The sequence below is a fragment of the Epinephelus fuscoguttatus genome, linkage group LG20, assembly GCF_011397635.1.
Source record: "Epinephelus fuscoguttatus linkage group LG20, E.fuscoguttatus.final_Chr_v1".
Lineage (NCBI taxonomy): Eukaryota > Metazoa > Chordata > Actinopteri > Perciformes > Serranidae > Epinephelus > Epinephelus fuscoguttatus.
In genome coordinates this window covers 22,310,397-22,327,631 of record NC_064771.1, presented here as the reverse complement: position 1 = coordinate 22,327,631, position 17,235 = coordinate 22,310,397, and the positions used below count along the sequence as shown (strand labels likewise).

The following is a 17,235-nucleotide window of genomic DNA, read 5'->3' as shown; positions in this document are numbered from 1 at the left end:
AATATCATAGGCTTGTGCTAATATTGTTAGCATGTTGTATTTGTGGGAAAAAACACGTCTAATATAAGTGAAACTTGTGAACTGTAATTGAACCTAACTTTGTTACATAACCTTTGTTAAATGTTGTTGTTCCTGGCTTCATATGAGTAGAGAAAAAGTTTCCTAGCTGCTAGGATAATGTATACAATGTAAAATGCCATATGTTCTTGTTAACAATGTTAGCATGTTGTATTTGTGGGGAAAATGTCAAGCAAAAGACAAGTATTTTGTCTGTGAATGTTGTGAGTTATATTGGAGCTGATTTGCGTACTTGTGTTTGAAATTGTCGCTTTTGAGCCATGTTTAATGTGTGTTTTATGCGTGTTTTGAATCAGTCAAACTTTACAGCACCTCATAGGCACTCCACCGCCAACTGGATGAGCTGAGCAAAAACAGCAGTTTATTCTATATCATTCTTAAATATCCTGAGATTTCTTTTTCAGGGAAAAACCCCTCTAAATGTATTTGTTACAAAATATTTATGGGGCAATGAAAACTGATGTTGAGGTTGATTGATGTTGTGTTGCAGTTCCCCGCTGTGACAACTGGAGGTCAGTAAAGATTCAGTTCAGCTGAAGAACTGACCCACACTCGTCTCTGTCAGCCTTTCACTGTCACAAAGCACAACTCATATCAAACTGGTTTCTTGAACATGACAATGAGTTCACTGTACTCCAATGGCCTCCACAGTCACCAGCCACCATTTTAATAACTCGGCATCAGAGCTAACAGGATGTGAGTGCTTCTGTGACTTCCTCTACAGACTAAAGGCTGCAAAAACTGTTGGGGAACTGTGTCCGACTTCACCGCGGCTCTCTGTCACCTCCTCCTCCAGCCGCCTGATCTCATCCACTTCCCAGGCGAGCCCAGTGAGTTGGCTTCTTGGCTCAGCCTCTGACGTCCCACTCTCCGGCCATCTGATTGGCTGTCACACTGCATCACATGACGGATGAATCCAGGAAGTATTTTGGTTACACAAGGCGGAAGCGTATATTTTACTGAACCTGAAAGTGTTTTAGGAGAAAACGTTGCGAAAGAGGACCAATACGGTTAAAACTTACTATCCACAGGGCGGAGTGGATATTGTTTGTCGTTGTTGGTAAGAACACCAGCGTGTTTATTGTTTCATTACAGTGGTTTTGCTTGTTAGCCGAGGTTAGCATTGCTAGCGAGCGTTAGCCTCGCAGCTAACTCACAGCTTGGTTTGTTTTTATCTGGTTATTTGGTCAAAGTTAACGCCGGCAGGTGTTGTGGTGTAGTCGGTTCAACTGGAGGTTGGTAATGTCGTCTTTTAAACGTAAAGAAATATGTATTTGCTGGACTCATTTCATTAGAGTGTGATATTGACTCCAAAATATGTCGATGTAATATAATAAAAACAGTTTCCAGTCAGTTATGATAAACTTTTAAACCCATTTAAGTAACTGATCTTTCATAAACTAGTTATTCCCGTTTTCTATCTGTGCACAGTCAGCGTTGTGTGGGGACTTGACCGTCTAACTCGTAGCTGTTAACGTTTTAAAACATTTTTACTAATAGACAGTAGTGAAAAGTATATTTATCTAAGTACTTAACTGCTTTTACTTGACTTGAGTATTTCTATTTTCTTCTGCTTTATACTTAGACTTCACTACATTTCAGAGGAAAATTCCACCACATGTATCTGACAGCTTTAGTTACTTTGCAGATTAACAAAGCAAAATATAATAAGACAATAAATTCTGACATTTATCTGATAAATTATGATTCAAGACTTTTACTTGTGAGTATTTTAACACTATGCTACTGCTACTTTTACTTAAGAAAACGTATATTATCCACCACTGCTTGTAGGGTTAGGTATTACGGTATGTGACTGACGACAGCTTTCATGAAAAGTGACATATAAATTTCAACAAGGAAATAAAAATAAACAGGGCTGCAGACAACTAATATCTTATATCTTATTTAAGTTCAGTTCAATTTTATTTATAAAGCATAATATCACAAATCACATTTTGCCTCAGACAGCATCCCGCTGTGCTTCGACCCTCACAGCAGATAAGGAAAAACTCCCCAAAAAAGCCCCTTTAACAGGAAAAAAACGGTAGACACCTCAGGAAGAGCAACTGAGGAGGGATCCGTCTTCCAGGACAGACAGACGTGCAATAGGTGTCGTACAGAACAGATCAGCATGATAAATTAACAGTAATCCGTATGACACAATGAGACAAAAAGAGAGACAGAGACAGAGAGAAATGCAGGACAGACAGTAATGACAATAGCTACAATAACACTGATTGTAGTAACAATATTATAATAATTGTATTTTGGTAACATATATGTTATAAGTAAACATTAGTATATGTGTATGTGATAATAATAATCATATGTGTACAATAATAGTAGCTGTATGGCAATAATACAGCAGTAGTAGTCGACATCAGGCAGGCCTATATCAGCCTAACGAGGGGCTGGCCCAAGATAAGCCTGCGCCAGCCCTAACTATAAGCTTTATCAAAAAGGAAAGTCTTATGTTTCCTTTTAAATGTGGAGATGATGTCTGCCTCCTGGGCCGAATGTGAGTATTGTGACTGGGAGGAGTGGATTCATTTAGACTAACATAGTCATCGTGACACAGCTAGGTTTCAGTGACACAGAATAAATCAATGTGATTATCTGATATCAATTTGTTTAAAAGACTGCTTTAGATGATACCGACCTGATATTTAAAAGTCCACATCTAATTATCCTGATTTGTTGGGGGGGGGGTTTTCACAGAAGAGGTGTTAATTTTTATTTGGTTTATATGTACAACTAGCTTCTTAAGTGTGAATATTTTCAGGTGTCTTTACTCCTCTATGGCAGTTAACTGGATATTTTTGGGTTTGTGGACAAAACAAGACATTTGAGGACGTCATCTCGGGCTGATGTTTTTTACCATTTTTATAAACCAAACAGTTAGTCAGTTAATTGAGAAAATAACTGTTCTTTCTCAAATTTTGTTCTCTTTCGATTTTCTCATAAATAGATCTGCTGATTTTCTATGTGTTTATTTTTCAAGGTAGACCTGGTCACTCCACTGCTGCCCACCTGATCCGGTTCTTCCCACCAGGAGTTTGGCTTCTGACCTTGCTCACCATCAGTGCCTCTGCGTCCAAACTCAGCTTCTGTCTTTACACCCCTTTAACTTGTAGTTTCAGCACATCTCATCCGTAACAGCCTCCGTCTGTGTCAATGGCTGGGCGCGGTGGAGGATCGACCAGGCCAAATGGTGCCGCAGCAGCAAACAAAATCTGCCAATTCAAACTGGTGCTGCTGGGGGAGTCGGCGGTGGGCAAGTCCAGCTTAGTGCTGCGCTTTGTCAAAGGCCAGTTTCATGAGTTCCAGGAGAGCACCATCGGAGGTAAGAGACAAATATATGTTTGTAGAGTTCTGGAGGAGTGGATTGAGAGGTAGATTGTGATGTTGTTTGTATGTAAGTAATGAATATTGTTTGAAATTAATCAATAATTGGCCAATACAATATCTAGTAAAGGTTAACGTATTATAAAGATGTTTTCATTTACTGAAATAGGCCAAAGTTCTCAAAATTTAACACAAGCAACTGTTTGAGAACTTTGTTTAAATACAGCGCTGTCTCCTAGAATTTATGTTTATGTACAACTAATTGAAACAGGAAATACATTTTGAGGTAAAGCATAATGCCAGAATAAGGTTTTCTGTGACCCTAATATGGAAATGTTGTTAATTAACGTACCTGGTAAGTCAAAAAAATGTTGATGCTGAGTGTATTTTTAGTTGTTTTCCACCTTGCAATTAGGGCTGCCCCTAATAGCTGACCAAATGTGAGTCGACCAGAACGGTCATTAGTCAGCAAGATTTCATTGGTCGCTTAGCCCATGTCGAAATTTAATGTGAAAGAACAGACAGGAAGTGGCCATGGTCAGAGAGGTGTCAGGTTAATTTCCAGGGCTGGTACCTGCAGTTATTCCACAGGCTAGTTAATAACATGTCGGGCAGGAAATCCAAAGTGTGGGATCATTTTGAGAAGGTGAAGGACAAACCCAAGGTGATACATAAACTCATCTTCATTGGTCGACTACAAACATGACGTATCATCTGAAACATGGAAGTAGCTACATGCCCATTAGCCACTTAGCACAATCATCACTGCTTTGCCGACAGCGTCGTTTAATGATTAAATTAATATCGTAAACATGTGAGCGACTAGTCGATTAATGGCCCTAAATGACGTTGTCTAGGAATATTCTTAGTTGTGGGCAGCCCTACTTGCAGCACAGTGTCCACTTGTAGTAACAACAGCATTATTTCTCTCTTTATCTGTCCCTTACCTTAACCAAAGTGCTTTTGTTGCCTAAACTTAAGACAGGAGTCTGGACTCAAACCTGAAGTTCTGGTGTCAAAGTTCAGCACTTTTTATGCCCCCAGTCTCCCCAACCACCTCCATGAGAAGTCTGTGTGATGCATTAATGTAGTTTTTTGTTACCTGAAAGAAACTTTGTCTCTTAACATAATCCGGGCAGCAATTATGTTTCACTGAATGAGCCAAAATCCACACTAATTCTTTGGTGGTATTAGTGTGTGGGAGCCTTTGAGCATTTTTTGCTGCTGATATGAACAGGATCTGTCAGTAGGATGGGCAGGTACATGGTCCTTAAACGTTATCATCCCACTGGTCTGTGTTTGTCCTGTTCCCCTCAGCTGCCTTCCTCACTCAGACTGTCTGTCTTGACGACACCACTGTGAAGTTTGAGATCTGGGACACAGCAGGTCAGGAGCGTTACCACAGCCTGGCTCCGATGTACTACAGAGGCGCCCAGGCGGCCATCGTGGTCTACGACATTACCAACACAGTAGGTTTCACCTGCAGGGCAGCATCAACTTATCAGTCAGTAGCAACATGATGAACTCTTGCTTTTGATGTTACAGTCAAATACATCAGTTTAAAGCTAAACTATGTTGATAATCAGAGGTAATTGTGATATTTAGAATATGTTATGGAGGTGTGTTGGATTTGTTTGGAGGCAGTTTTACAGAGTAGAGCAATACTGCAAGACAAGACACACTCCAATTTTAGGTCATTTCAGTCTAAAGTTAGACCTGTGGGCGTTCAGACCTGTGGGTGTTTTGACGTCACACAGAAGTGTACACACTGTCAGTGACAATGTTCCACCTCGGTGAAAGCTATAGTTGGTAAAAATACGTCTATGCTATATTTGATGACACTCTCTAATCCTAACAGGAGTACATGAGACAGGTAATCTGTCTGTCTGCCACTTCCCAGTGCAGAGATCAGCAATCTTTACTGTTTAAAGAGCCAATTTTTGAGCATGAAAAACACATCTGTGTTGAGCTGCAAAACATATTTAAGCCTTATGATGAAGGAAACACAACCTACTAAGTCTAGATTATCTTATCAGTGTTACCAATAGGTCTAAATGAGCTTTCATTTATATGTTTAACGACAAGGTGGCCACTCTGCAGTGAGCTGTTTATGATTATTTGGTGCTTAAACTTTGCAGCGTTGGTGGTAAAAGCAAACAAATCTGACATATGGCAGAAAATATTTGGTTAACGTGACCTCTGGTACGACGTTTCAGCAAATACAACAAAAAGTACATTTTTTTTTAAAACTTACCCGCTGTAACTTTAAATATAGTTGATGTGTGAATAAACTACTACTAATAAAGTGTGTTGCTCGATCAGGATACTTTTGCACGAGCGAAGAACTGGGTGAAGGAGCTGCAGAGACAAGCCAGCCCCAACATAGTGATCGCTCTGGCTGGAAACAAGGCGGACATCGCAAACAAGAGAGCTGTGGACATGCAGGTACGAAGATCAAATTGATTTCAGTTATTTAAAGCCTCATCCTGAGTCATATCAGTGCAGTTAATGTCTAATATTATCCTCAATGTCTAAATTACGTTCTCAGGAGGCACAAACATACGCTGATGACAACAGTCTACTCTTCATGGAGACCTCAGCCAAGACTGCCATGAACGTCAATGAGATTTTCATGGCTATTGGTAAGTACATCATTCAGTTGAGCCAAATGTTCCTTCCCACTGCTCTCACAGATGAATATATCAGCCAACACTTTAGTTCTTTTGTGCAGCAAAGTTGAGTTACATATATATTTCAAAACTGACACAACACAGCTGATCTTATGAATTGAGTGGTTAAGTGGTCGGTGTTATTGACAGCAATATCAAGCCTATTGTTGGAGGTGTTTGTGTATCATTGCATCTCACCAGTAAATGGGCTAAAATTAGTGCGTTCACCCAGGTGTTGTGTTTCCATCAATGCTGATCAGAGCCAGAGCTGATAAATACCTGTGACTTCTCCTGTGAATGCCGATTGTAACTTTTCACATTACATTAAAAAGCCAGATGTTAACAGGTGTTGGCAGTTATTTTGCTGTAAAAGAAGGGGCAGTAGAAAACTGTTTTTCGCCAGTGTCAAAATGTTTAAATCTGCTATATTCAAACCTGTGTGATACTGTCCCTGCAGCAAAGAAGCTACCGAAGAGCGATCCTCAGGGCGGAGCTGGACAAGGGGGGCGGACCAGGACAGGAGTGGATCTACAAGAAGCTGCTCCCCCGAGCCGTAGCAGCCAGTGCTGCGGCGGCGGCAATTAGCAAGTACAACACAACGAACTTAGTGAGCGAGCCTTGAACATCGATGTAAGGACAGCACGTAGCTTAAAAAACCCAGAGAGGCAGGAGAGGGCAGAGCCACTCGCCAGCCCTGCACTTAAACTGAGATTACAAATGAGATTATCTGGATCCTCTTTGATTAAAGGAACATTTTTTAAAGAATCATAAGCTAGAGGGAATTACCAAGATCCCTCACTCTTTCTCTGTCTCTCCCCTGTGTCTCTATCTACCTCCCTGCTCATCTTCAGCCTGTCTCAGTTGATTGAATTCTGTCTTAAGTGATTTTTTTTTGAAGGGTGATGTTGAGGTTGTTTGCCATTTTCCCTTTCTGTTTGAGCGTGTGTGTGTCCATGTTATGTATGTGTATGTATACAGTACATACACATACATGTACCATTGGCAGTTTTCTACTCTTGTCATTTCCCTCTACATTGATCATCATTATGAAAGAAACAAACACACAACTACTAATGCTGGAATTGCAAAACAACAGAGCAATTAATCCTAAAGGTTTTTGTCTCGTTGCAATTTAGACCACAGCAGTTTGTTCTTGTTAGGGACCTGGACATGACCAGTTGTGAGGAAAGCTCTGTGCTTATTGAAGCAGGTCGTGATTTGATAGGCTACACATCTGAAGATGTTTCCGAACTGTGCAACAAATGCAGTTGTTTGCATTCATTGTGTATTGATACCTGTAACACCACAGAGTTGTTAGCCTTTTTTAAAAAGAAATGTGAAAATAACTTGTAAATCTAAAAAAAAGTAATAAATAACATGCAAGATTCATTTTTGTTGGGAGTTGTTTTGCAGTGGGATGGTGTATGGAGGAGGATGAGTATTTGCATGTATGTTTTTAAGTCTGTTAGCAGTGCAGGAGGGAAGAAGAAGCAGTGCGGCCTCCCGAAACAGGGTCTTTAGATTCATAACAGTGTTGGCCCAAATACAAGACATTATTATTCTTGTGAATTTAATGTAAAAAAAAAAAAAGGGACTATGAGATTATACACTCAGCAGTCTTTTTCTGTCTCTCAATACTTCATGTTAATTACCTTTTGGATTATAAATTGCAATTAGAAACACCACCAATGTAGATGTATTTTTAATGGCTTTCTTACTATACAGCTTAAAAATGAAAAGAAATCATTTAAAATATGTCAGCTGTGAGTATACTGTATAGCATGCATGTTTCCCATTGGTTTGATGACTCCTGTTTTAAAGCCTCGAGTTTGGCATTTCAGCTGCTGTTCACACTCATTTGAACCCTGGTAAGCTTAAAAACTGAGGGTCTCTGTTCACTTGCAAGTGAACCCTGGTGTGGTTTGCTTACAGTGGGAAATGCAAACGGACTATCCAGCGATCCAAAGAGATGAAGTGACGTCGAGCCCACTGCATTTTGTTGTTTGCTATTTTTGTGGTGACCAAGCCGGCTGAATCAGATGGATTTCCGTTTTCGGTCCTGGCCAATCGATGAGCCGGGTATTTCTTCTTCCTCATGCTTTTTTTCTTCCTGGTCATTGGTCGTTTCTGGCAATACCGCCCCCAAACAAGCAGCTGTTGTAACTGCGTGACTTTGTCCAGGCGGTTTGGTACGCTTCAAAAAGTGCAGTGTGAAAGTGAACCGAACCAAATGAAGGTTAGAAATTTCTCAGCATTCCCTGCCAATCGAACCGAGTCCTCTGGACGATCCTGGTGTGAACGTACCCTTAGAGTCTGTTTGCTTTGATCCAAATCATGGACTTATTTTGTTACAAAGTTGCATAATTGCCTAGAGTTGGTTCGTGTTCTCACGGCAGCATTTACAAGCAGACCAGATCAAATCCCTTGTGTGAGAAAGCTGCTCTTGATTGGTCAGAATTTCCATGCGGGAAAAATCCGGGAAGTAAACCAAACGTTGAAGAAGAGTACACTTGCAAGATAAATGTGACACTTTCTAATGTCACAATGGAGGGACAGCTACACAGGTTGATTTTAGCGCTGCTCATTGTGGACTATATTGCTGTCATTGTTCATTTTAGTCAAACCATACAGTTTGAAAACGAGGCGCGGCTCCAACTAGAAAACAATGTTTTGATGCATTGGATGTGCTGAATGTGCATATTAAGGCAGTACAGGAGGAGGTGCACATTAATAATCCTCCAGGACTGTAACATGCTCATGTTTAACCCAAGAATGTGTCATGTGACTGCAGTTGGTTCGGATCCAGGTCGGAACACGTTCTCACCACAAATGAACCACATCAGAGTTCGTTTGTAACCAGACCGAGACCACCTCTTCAAGAAGGTCTCGGTCCAAAGTACCCTTAGGGAATTTCTTCTGGCATCCTCTTCTTCTTAAATCTGGCACAAATGTCAACTCGGACTCAACGATGAACTGACTAGGATTTGGTGGTGGAAGGCCAAAGGTCAAGGTCAGTTCAACTCGGACTCAGCGATGAAGCGACTCGGATTTGGTGGTGGAAGGCCAAAGGTCAAGGTCAGTTCAACTCGGACTCAGCGATGAACTGACTAGGATTTGGTGGTGGAAGGCCAAAGGTCAAGGTCACTGTGACCTCACAAAACATGCTTCTGACCATAACTAAAGAATTCATACACTTATTATTATGACAAAACTTAACACAAATGTCTAACAGGATGAAATAATGAAGTGATGACATTTTATATCCCAAAGGCCAAAGTCACTGTGACATCATAATGTTTTGCAGAAATACCTTTCCTGCCATTACTCGTCGTCATATCACAGGAACAGAAGGGGAGACATTTGGTCAGATACTGAATTGGTGACACTTCTCCTGAAACTGTGCTCATTGTATAGATCATGTGCTGTCAAGGGATGATGTGTGTGAAGCATCCATGTTTTTACCAACATGGATATAAATTGTAAATTAACTCGACTGGTTCAAGGAGGCATACAACCATGAGGCAGTAATTCAAGTTTCCACAGATTATCGGTCTCATTAGTGCTGTGTGAATATAGTGACAGTTTCAGCAAATGTGACAAAAGTTATTTTTAATGCAGCAGTAATATTAATCCCAAAACCCAATAAAAAATATTACTTTAGTACTTTTAATACTTCAAGTTCATTTTCCGGATAACACTAACATATTTTCACTGAAATAGAAATTTGAATTCAGGAATTCTACATGCAGTGGAGTATTCTGACATATTCGTATTAGTACATTTACTTGAGTAAGGGATCTGAATTCTTCTGCCACTGCCTGACTCACTCTTTCTGAACTCCCAGAAGATAACGTGGCTTTAGCAGTCCTAGATACATCAGCTTCAAGACTGATTGCCCTGATCTCGATAAAAGAAATTTCTGTCCCTTGTTTTAAATGTTATTTTCTAAATTTTATTTTATTTAATCCATATTTAACCAGGTAAGTCCTGCTGAGATCAACAGTCTCTTTTACAAGGGAGACCTGGACAAGACAGCAGCACACAAAATTACAGCCAAACAAGTACACAATAAAAAACATAAAGGATATACAGTAGACCCAACCGACTCATTCATCCTTGTACTTAGGAGAGCTTTAAAGTCAGGTAGAGAGACCAGTTCACATAATTTCAAATCTTTTTGAAGATTATTCCAAATAAGAGGAGCAGAACACATATAAGCTTTATTTCCCAGCTCAGTCCATGCATGATTTGCAAAGCAAAAATGGTTTTAAAAATGAGTTGAAGTCTAAAATTTATATTTCTAAGCACCAGTAAACATTTTCAACCACTAGATGGCAGCATCACACTTTGCTCTAGAGTCACTTGTCACAAATATTCCTTATTAAATGCATCAGTAGCCTGTAATTTAAACATGGTGCGTATTTCCAAAAAATAAAAAATGGAAGTAAAAGACACTAAATAGATACAGAATTACTGGGCAACTATTTCGACAATGGATTCAACGTCAAAGTCATTTTTTAAAGCCAAAATGTGAAATGTGCGCGTGTGTGTGTTTGTGGTAAATCTGTTAAACTACTGTCATGTTTAAGTGAAGGAAAATACAAACTCTTACCCGCAGTTTAATAGCTTCATGAAATGAAGCACACAGTCAGTTTTTGCATCTGTATTCATAGGCGTTCGTGCGTATGTGTGTGAAAGAGGACAGTATGTAGATCGACCATGCAAAAAGCCATTACAGGCAAAGTGAAAATGAAAAACGCTGTCTTGTAGAGAACTGGCAGAGTAATGGTGTGCTTCGTTTGTGCTCACCTGATTATTCTGCAGCTCATTTTATAGCAGGGACTCTCTGGGTTAATGCAGCAGTTCACTTTGTTGTGATGAACGCTGCCCTTTTAATAGAGGTCCCCGAAGCTCTTTGAGGTTTTAAGTCTATTAGCTAAAGAAACTGTGGCATACATTAAATGGCATTCATGCAAATGAAGTGTTCTGAGTCTGTAAAGGTTTTAGAAATGTCTTTGTTGCAGAGGTCTGAACGTTTGAGAATGCAGGGTACAGCTTGGAACAGTGGAAATTCACTGTAAATGTATTCAGCTGAAACCATTCTAGTGCATAATGCAACCAATCCTCCCCGTATGAGCGAATGTTCAGTTATTGTTCAACTGTTTAAGAGATGTGTTAACTTAAATAAGTATTTCGGGCTTTTAAAAAACTCAGCTCTTCATGCAGTACAAAGATGCAAATACTTGGTGCTACATGACCAGAGAAAACAGAGAAAAACAGCTGTGGCATTTGCTTTCCCTCAAGAGGTAGAAAATCTACAACTACCAGAATGCACTGTGCCACACTGGACTTATAAACAGAATCTTGGTTCATATTTGATCCGCTGCTTAGTTTTATTGTTTGATCTTTCCAGTCTCCTTTTTAACAATACAGGAAACAGTATGGTGGCCACTTCCTGTTCACAGTTCTCATGTTACAGCCAAACAGTCCACTAAAATATGTTTCTGACTACATTTTAGGTGAGAAATAGGCAATGCGGTAGCAGAATCTTGGTTTATATTTGATCAGCACTGCCCCATCTTACAGTTTGCCTTGAGTTTAGTCTGAGTTTAAGAGGAGTTCATTTACAATACACATGTAACCAGTGAACTCTGGTGTTGTCTGCGTTGTGTTGACATGAAGAGGCCCAGAACGTGGATATCTTTTAAGGCGATCTCTGTTTATTCCTGACAACTCTGACATCAAGAAGTAAAAACAAAATCCTCCGTCAATTATGACCACATAATTCGAGCCACTACTCAAATTAAGTGACACAGGAATATGTTAGCATATTATACAATTAGTTTAGGCTGTAAAATGTACTTATAAACATAGCTTAACAGCGCTTAAAACACACAAATTACTATGAGAGCAATGTTGCTTACCTCTCCCATGGAGTACAACAAGAAGGCGGGAGACACCCCTTTATAGGTAGGGTGCCCCCAAAAGTGAACGCAGGGGCACAGAAACTGAGTATCAAAAGTTACACATATTGACTATGGCTTTATTACATATGTCACTGCTGTATAATTGACCCTGTTACACACATACTACCAACATTGTTGTCAGCTGCCATTAAAGGCGCTGTATGTAAGAATGTGGCCAAAACGGTTACTGCACTCAAATTCAAAATACTTCTCTGCTGCTAACGCTGCTGCCGGGATACAGCTGAGGAGGAGCTGGCTGCTAATGCTATGTACCGGCACACTGCTAATGCTGCTTGCCGTGCTGCTGTAGCTCAGTCGTAACTGTAACTGATGCTGAGACTCTACTGACTGCGTGACTGGTAGACGGTGGTGGGTGGCGCAACAGGCCAAAACACAAATTCAAAACATAAACATGATTTGCGGACCGTAAAATATTTTTTTAAATGCGAATATTCTGGCCGTACTATTGTTGTCGGTGAGATCAGTATGTTATATGAACATTATTCTTTAGTCTCTGTGACATATTAGGAGGATTTTATTTTGTTTGCTTTAGATTTCTTACATATAGCTCCTTTAAATCATGGCACAATAAGAGCACCAGTCAAACCTCAAATATATGTCATATTTATTTGAGGAACATTAATCTCCTCAGGACTCCACACAGATCTCATGTTTTCATCAGCTGCCATTTGATGTCATGACCTCATGATGTATCGCTATGTTGGTTTCAAGGGATGCACCCTAATAGTCGACCAAATGTTAGTGGAGCAGAGAGGTCATTCGTCGGCAAGATTTCAATGGTCGCATAGTTGCGGAAAAACAAACAAACGGGAAACTCTATCAGGAGCTGGAGTCACGTTAATTTCCAGGGCTGGTACCTGCGGTTATTCCACAGGCTAGTTAATAACATGTCGGGCAGGAAATCCAAAGTGTGGGATCATTTTGAGAAGGTGAAGGACGAACCCAAGGTGATATGTAAACTCATCTTCATTGGTCGACTACAAACATGATGTATCATCTGAAACATGGAAGTAGCTACATGCCCATTAGCTACTTAGCACAATCATTACTGCTTTGCTGACAGCGTCATTAACAGGCGGCTCGCTCAGTGTGTGACGTGCACTTGTAGATAAAATATAGGCCTATATTAATGAAGGTTCATTAGTACGGTTTTGAAAAAGTTTTGAAATTTTGTCCATTAAAATATGTGGGAACCCTGAACCTCATTTGCCTAAACCTAAGTAACTGACATTAAGTGCGTAACTTTACGTAACTAGGCCATTCGAGGGACATGGTTCATTAGATATCATACAAACTGTTTTATGTGCATTTTGTAAGATATATGTATGAACGATGATGATGATGTATGAGGATATGTTGTGCTCTGTAACTGACATCAGTGAGTGAAACTGGTGAAACTGTATTTTTAGCATTTAATTTTGTAATTGTCCCTTGTAGACACAGTGGTTCCTGTTCAGCGAAAGTTACTTAGTGGACACATTAATGTTTTTCTCAGACACAGAAGATATTTATGGAGAAAAATGTTTGCTTTTAAAGATTTTAAAGGTGCAGCAGATTAAAGTCCACTCAACTGTTCTGACCCTCCATGTGAATGTGTAAAAAAACATAAAAATTACAACCATGTAAAGATTTTTACACCAGGAAATTGTGTAAACTGTCTTTTAGGCTGACAGCCCTGCTATTGTGGTTTTGATGCCTCAAACCTAACATTAAATCCACTTTTAAAGCCATTTGAGTACACACACGCACACACACGCACACACACACACACAGAGGCACAAACTCGCCTCAGAGACAGGCCCCGTCTCTGCCAAAAAGCAGGCGGCCGCTCTGTTCACAGTAAATGATTTCTCATTTGTTGAGCTGTCAATCAAGATGTGTTCTGTCAGAAAAGAAACTCATTTCATACTTGGCCTCTGTGAATCATAATGGTGTGAAAGCTGGACTGAAATTGACTGCGTTTAGAGGACGAGATTTGCAGAATAAAGGAAATGTGCCCTGAAAATAAATGCAACCTTTCAGGAGTTCACATGATTTGTTGTTTGTTTTTTTATTTATGCAAGAAATGAAACAGGTAAAAAGGCCAAAACATAATTTTAGCATGTTGTAATAACAATACGGATTTTCGGATTCTCCTGAGTTCTGTGTTCTGATGTGTTTTTTACATGAGAACCCACCTGCCCAGTTTATAGCAAAAGAAAACAGTCAAACATGTCCAAATGCTCGCTCTGATGGACTTCCTTTATCTTCCTGGACAGAAAGAAATGTCATTAAATACCAAGGGCACAGGGACACGGTATCTTGATTGCATTCTGTGGTTTGAGATTTCTATTGATAGCGATCGTATGTGTGATGTGGTACAATAATTGTCTCTTATCTAAAATTAAACATCTAACTGGGTTGCCACCAGATAGGATGCCGGTGAGGAGGGAACCAGAATAAAACTCAATAAACAGCTGTTAAATCGACAGTAATTTAAAAAACATATGTTGCATTGTATCTGCCTGCGCTCTGTTTTACATTATATTCACACTGTATTGTAATATTTTTTAATAACTCTGCAGTTGAAGTGGTTTGTTCAGTGGCGCAGTGAAGATAGGGCATGTTTTCTTGGTTCCTGATATAAAAAGAGTCAAATATTAAAGGAATAGTTCAACATGTTCGCATGTCGCCTATGCCGTTGTGAGCATTTATACTTGTGTGGTGTCTGTGTCACTCTGCAGTTACACCTCCAAAACACTAGTTGGCAGCAGAGTTTTCTGTGAAGTGCTGTAAAGTTTGATGCAAAACACACATTAAACACACACTGAACACGTCTTAATAGAGACAGTTTTAAACACAAGTACACAAATCAGCTTCACTATTACTCGCAGCATTCACAGACAAACACTTGTCTTTATCTGCACACATTTCCCCCACAAATACAACATGCTAATGTTATTAGCACAAGCCTATGGCATTTTACATTGTATAAATTAGCCTAGCAACTAGCGATCTTTTCGTCTATTCATGTAAAACCAGGGACAACAGCAACATTTAACAAAGGTTACTTTACAAAATTTGGCTCCATTACAACTCACAAGATTCACTGACAAAACAACTGTCTTATACTAAACACATTTTCCAAACGAATATAACATGCTAACGTTATTAGCACAAGCCTATGGCATTTTATATTGTATAAATTAGCCTAGCGACGAGCAGAATTTTCCTCTGCTCATACGAAACCTGGATAAATCCCGAAGTATAAATCCCTAAAGGACAGATTACACACAAGACATAAAATGCTATTTTTGTGAAGGCTTTATTGTCTTCACAATTTGTTGTTTCTTATCTGTGAAATACATGTAAATAAAAGCTTTGTTTGCTCTGAGGGAAATAGTTTTTGGATTACAAAAATAGACAGGAGGTCTGCGTCACCGCAACGTGTAGTTACCTTCTGGGGAGGTGTACATCAGGCTACAGCATATTTACAGCGTACTGTATTGTGCTCTTACTACCACTAGATGACACAAAAGGTGTCCACCAACATGGACAACATATCTACGTTAAATAGAATGAACTATAAGGTCAAGTAAACTCAAAATGTGATCCATACTCCATGTGAGCCATACTGCCAAACATAAAACTGCAAATGGCGATTAAGTTTTCTTTGACTAGAACTTTCCTGACTGAAATGTATTAATCAGAGAACTTATGTTACATTCATTTAGCTGACACTTTTCTTCAGAGTGACTTAAGGCCTTTACACACCAAGTCCACATTTTTCGTCTGAAATTGTCGCACATTTAGAAATGAATAAGACCTCACATTGTCTCAGTCTTGTTTACACTCTGACTCTGAAACTTTCATCCACCAATGAAGTTCTGTTAACCTATGGGACACATCTGCAACAACAGAGAGGAACTCAGATAGGATACTTTCAGCAGGTCAGATTATAATATTCAAGTCAAGTCAACTTTATTTGTGTAGCACTTTAAACACAAAATTGTTACTGTTATTATTGCACCTATAGCAAAAGAAAAAGCAACTACAGTATCCTTGTTGTTTTTATACTGTCACCACATTATGACAGTAACAGCAGCAAAGACAGTCACATGATGCATAATTAAGGGCCAGTGAGTAAAAGTGTGTTTTAAGATGACTTCAAAACATCAGTGGTGGGGGAGAATCAGATGGAGGGAGGATGAGAATTCCAGAGTTTCAGGGCAGCGATAGAGAAAGCCCTGTCCCTGCAACACTTAGTCCTGGATCTTGGGACAGACAGAGGTCTTTGGTCAGATGATCCCAGTTCTCTCACAGTGAGATATGGGGAGAGGAGCTCTATGATGTAAGAGTGGGTGGGGTCAGTGTGGTGACAGAGAGCGAGGACAGCTCAGCCCCCTCAGGTAGCTGCATACCAAATGCCAGATGTGGGCAGAGAGAGGTGACAGATAGGGATGAAGGATCAGTGGAGAAAAGCAAGGGAGCAAATGTGTTCCTCTATTTTGCCTTGGCTTGTGAATTTCCACAATGAATAGACCAAACGCCTTGGATTCTTTCTATCTATACGTGTACATACATACATACATATGAGAATGGTATGACTCCTCTCATCTCATGCTCAGCAGCTGTTCCCTTTTGTTTGCAGGCTTAATGCTACACAAAGATATCCTGCAGCAAACAAATACATGTATTTCCAAATATGAATATAACTTCATATGCGTATAAACATCTACAGAACAAAACAATACAGCTGACTGGGAGGAGACTCTTTGCAGCCTTACACCCTTCTTAGGATCAAGAGGATTATACAATATATATACATGTATGTACATATGTGTGTATAAATGTCTAGACGAGTATGTGTGTATGGAATTTAGAAATCTATTGATTTCCTGTGATCTTACACTTTGCTCACACTGCAAGATTTTCAGCATTTTTATTTTGTCATAGATGTCCATTCATGATTTTTTTTTTTTTTTCATAACAAGGCCTTCAAATCTGTGAAGATCCAGAGGAAAAAAAACAAATCTAAAATGTTACAAGGACTCTCCTGGAGTTTGAAAAGCATTCAGCCTTCATAATAGTGACTCACACACCCAAAAAAAATCTGAATGACTCCAGTTGGTGAAATTCAATAGCAGTGTTTCAGATTCTGTTGTCTTCTCTTT

General features: G+C 39.6%; 1 protein-coding gene across 2 annotated transcripts; it reads left to right on the top strand.

The window, feature by feature from the left end:
- Positions 1–981: 981 nt before the first annotated feature.
- On the top strand, positions 982–7,484 carry LOC125880788 (ras-related protein Rab-5C-like). 2 transcript variants are annotated; one of them, XM_049563509.1, is made up of 6 exons: positions 982–1,138; positions 3,083–3,424; positions 4,744–4,895; positions 5,749–5,871; positions 5,975–6,068; positions 6,553–7,484. In XM_049563509.1, exons 2-6 carry the CDS (start codon positions 3,256–3,258, stop codon positions 6,678–6,680), a joined length of 666 nt encoding a protein of 221 aa, XP_049419466.1. In that variant the 5' UTR covers positions 982–1,138; positions 3,083–3,255; the 3' UTR covers positions 6,681–7,484. The 2 variants fall into 2 exon arrangements, with proteins under 2 accessions (XP_049419466.1, XP_049419467.1); XM_049563510.1 differs by having other exon boundaries at positions 984–1,138; positions 3,087–3,424.
- Positions 7,485–17,235: the final 9,751 nt, after the last annotated feature.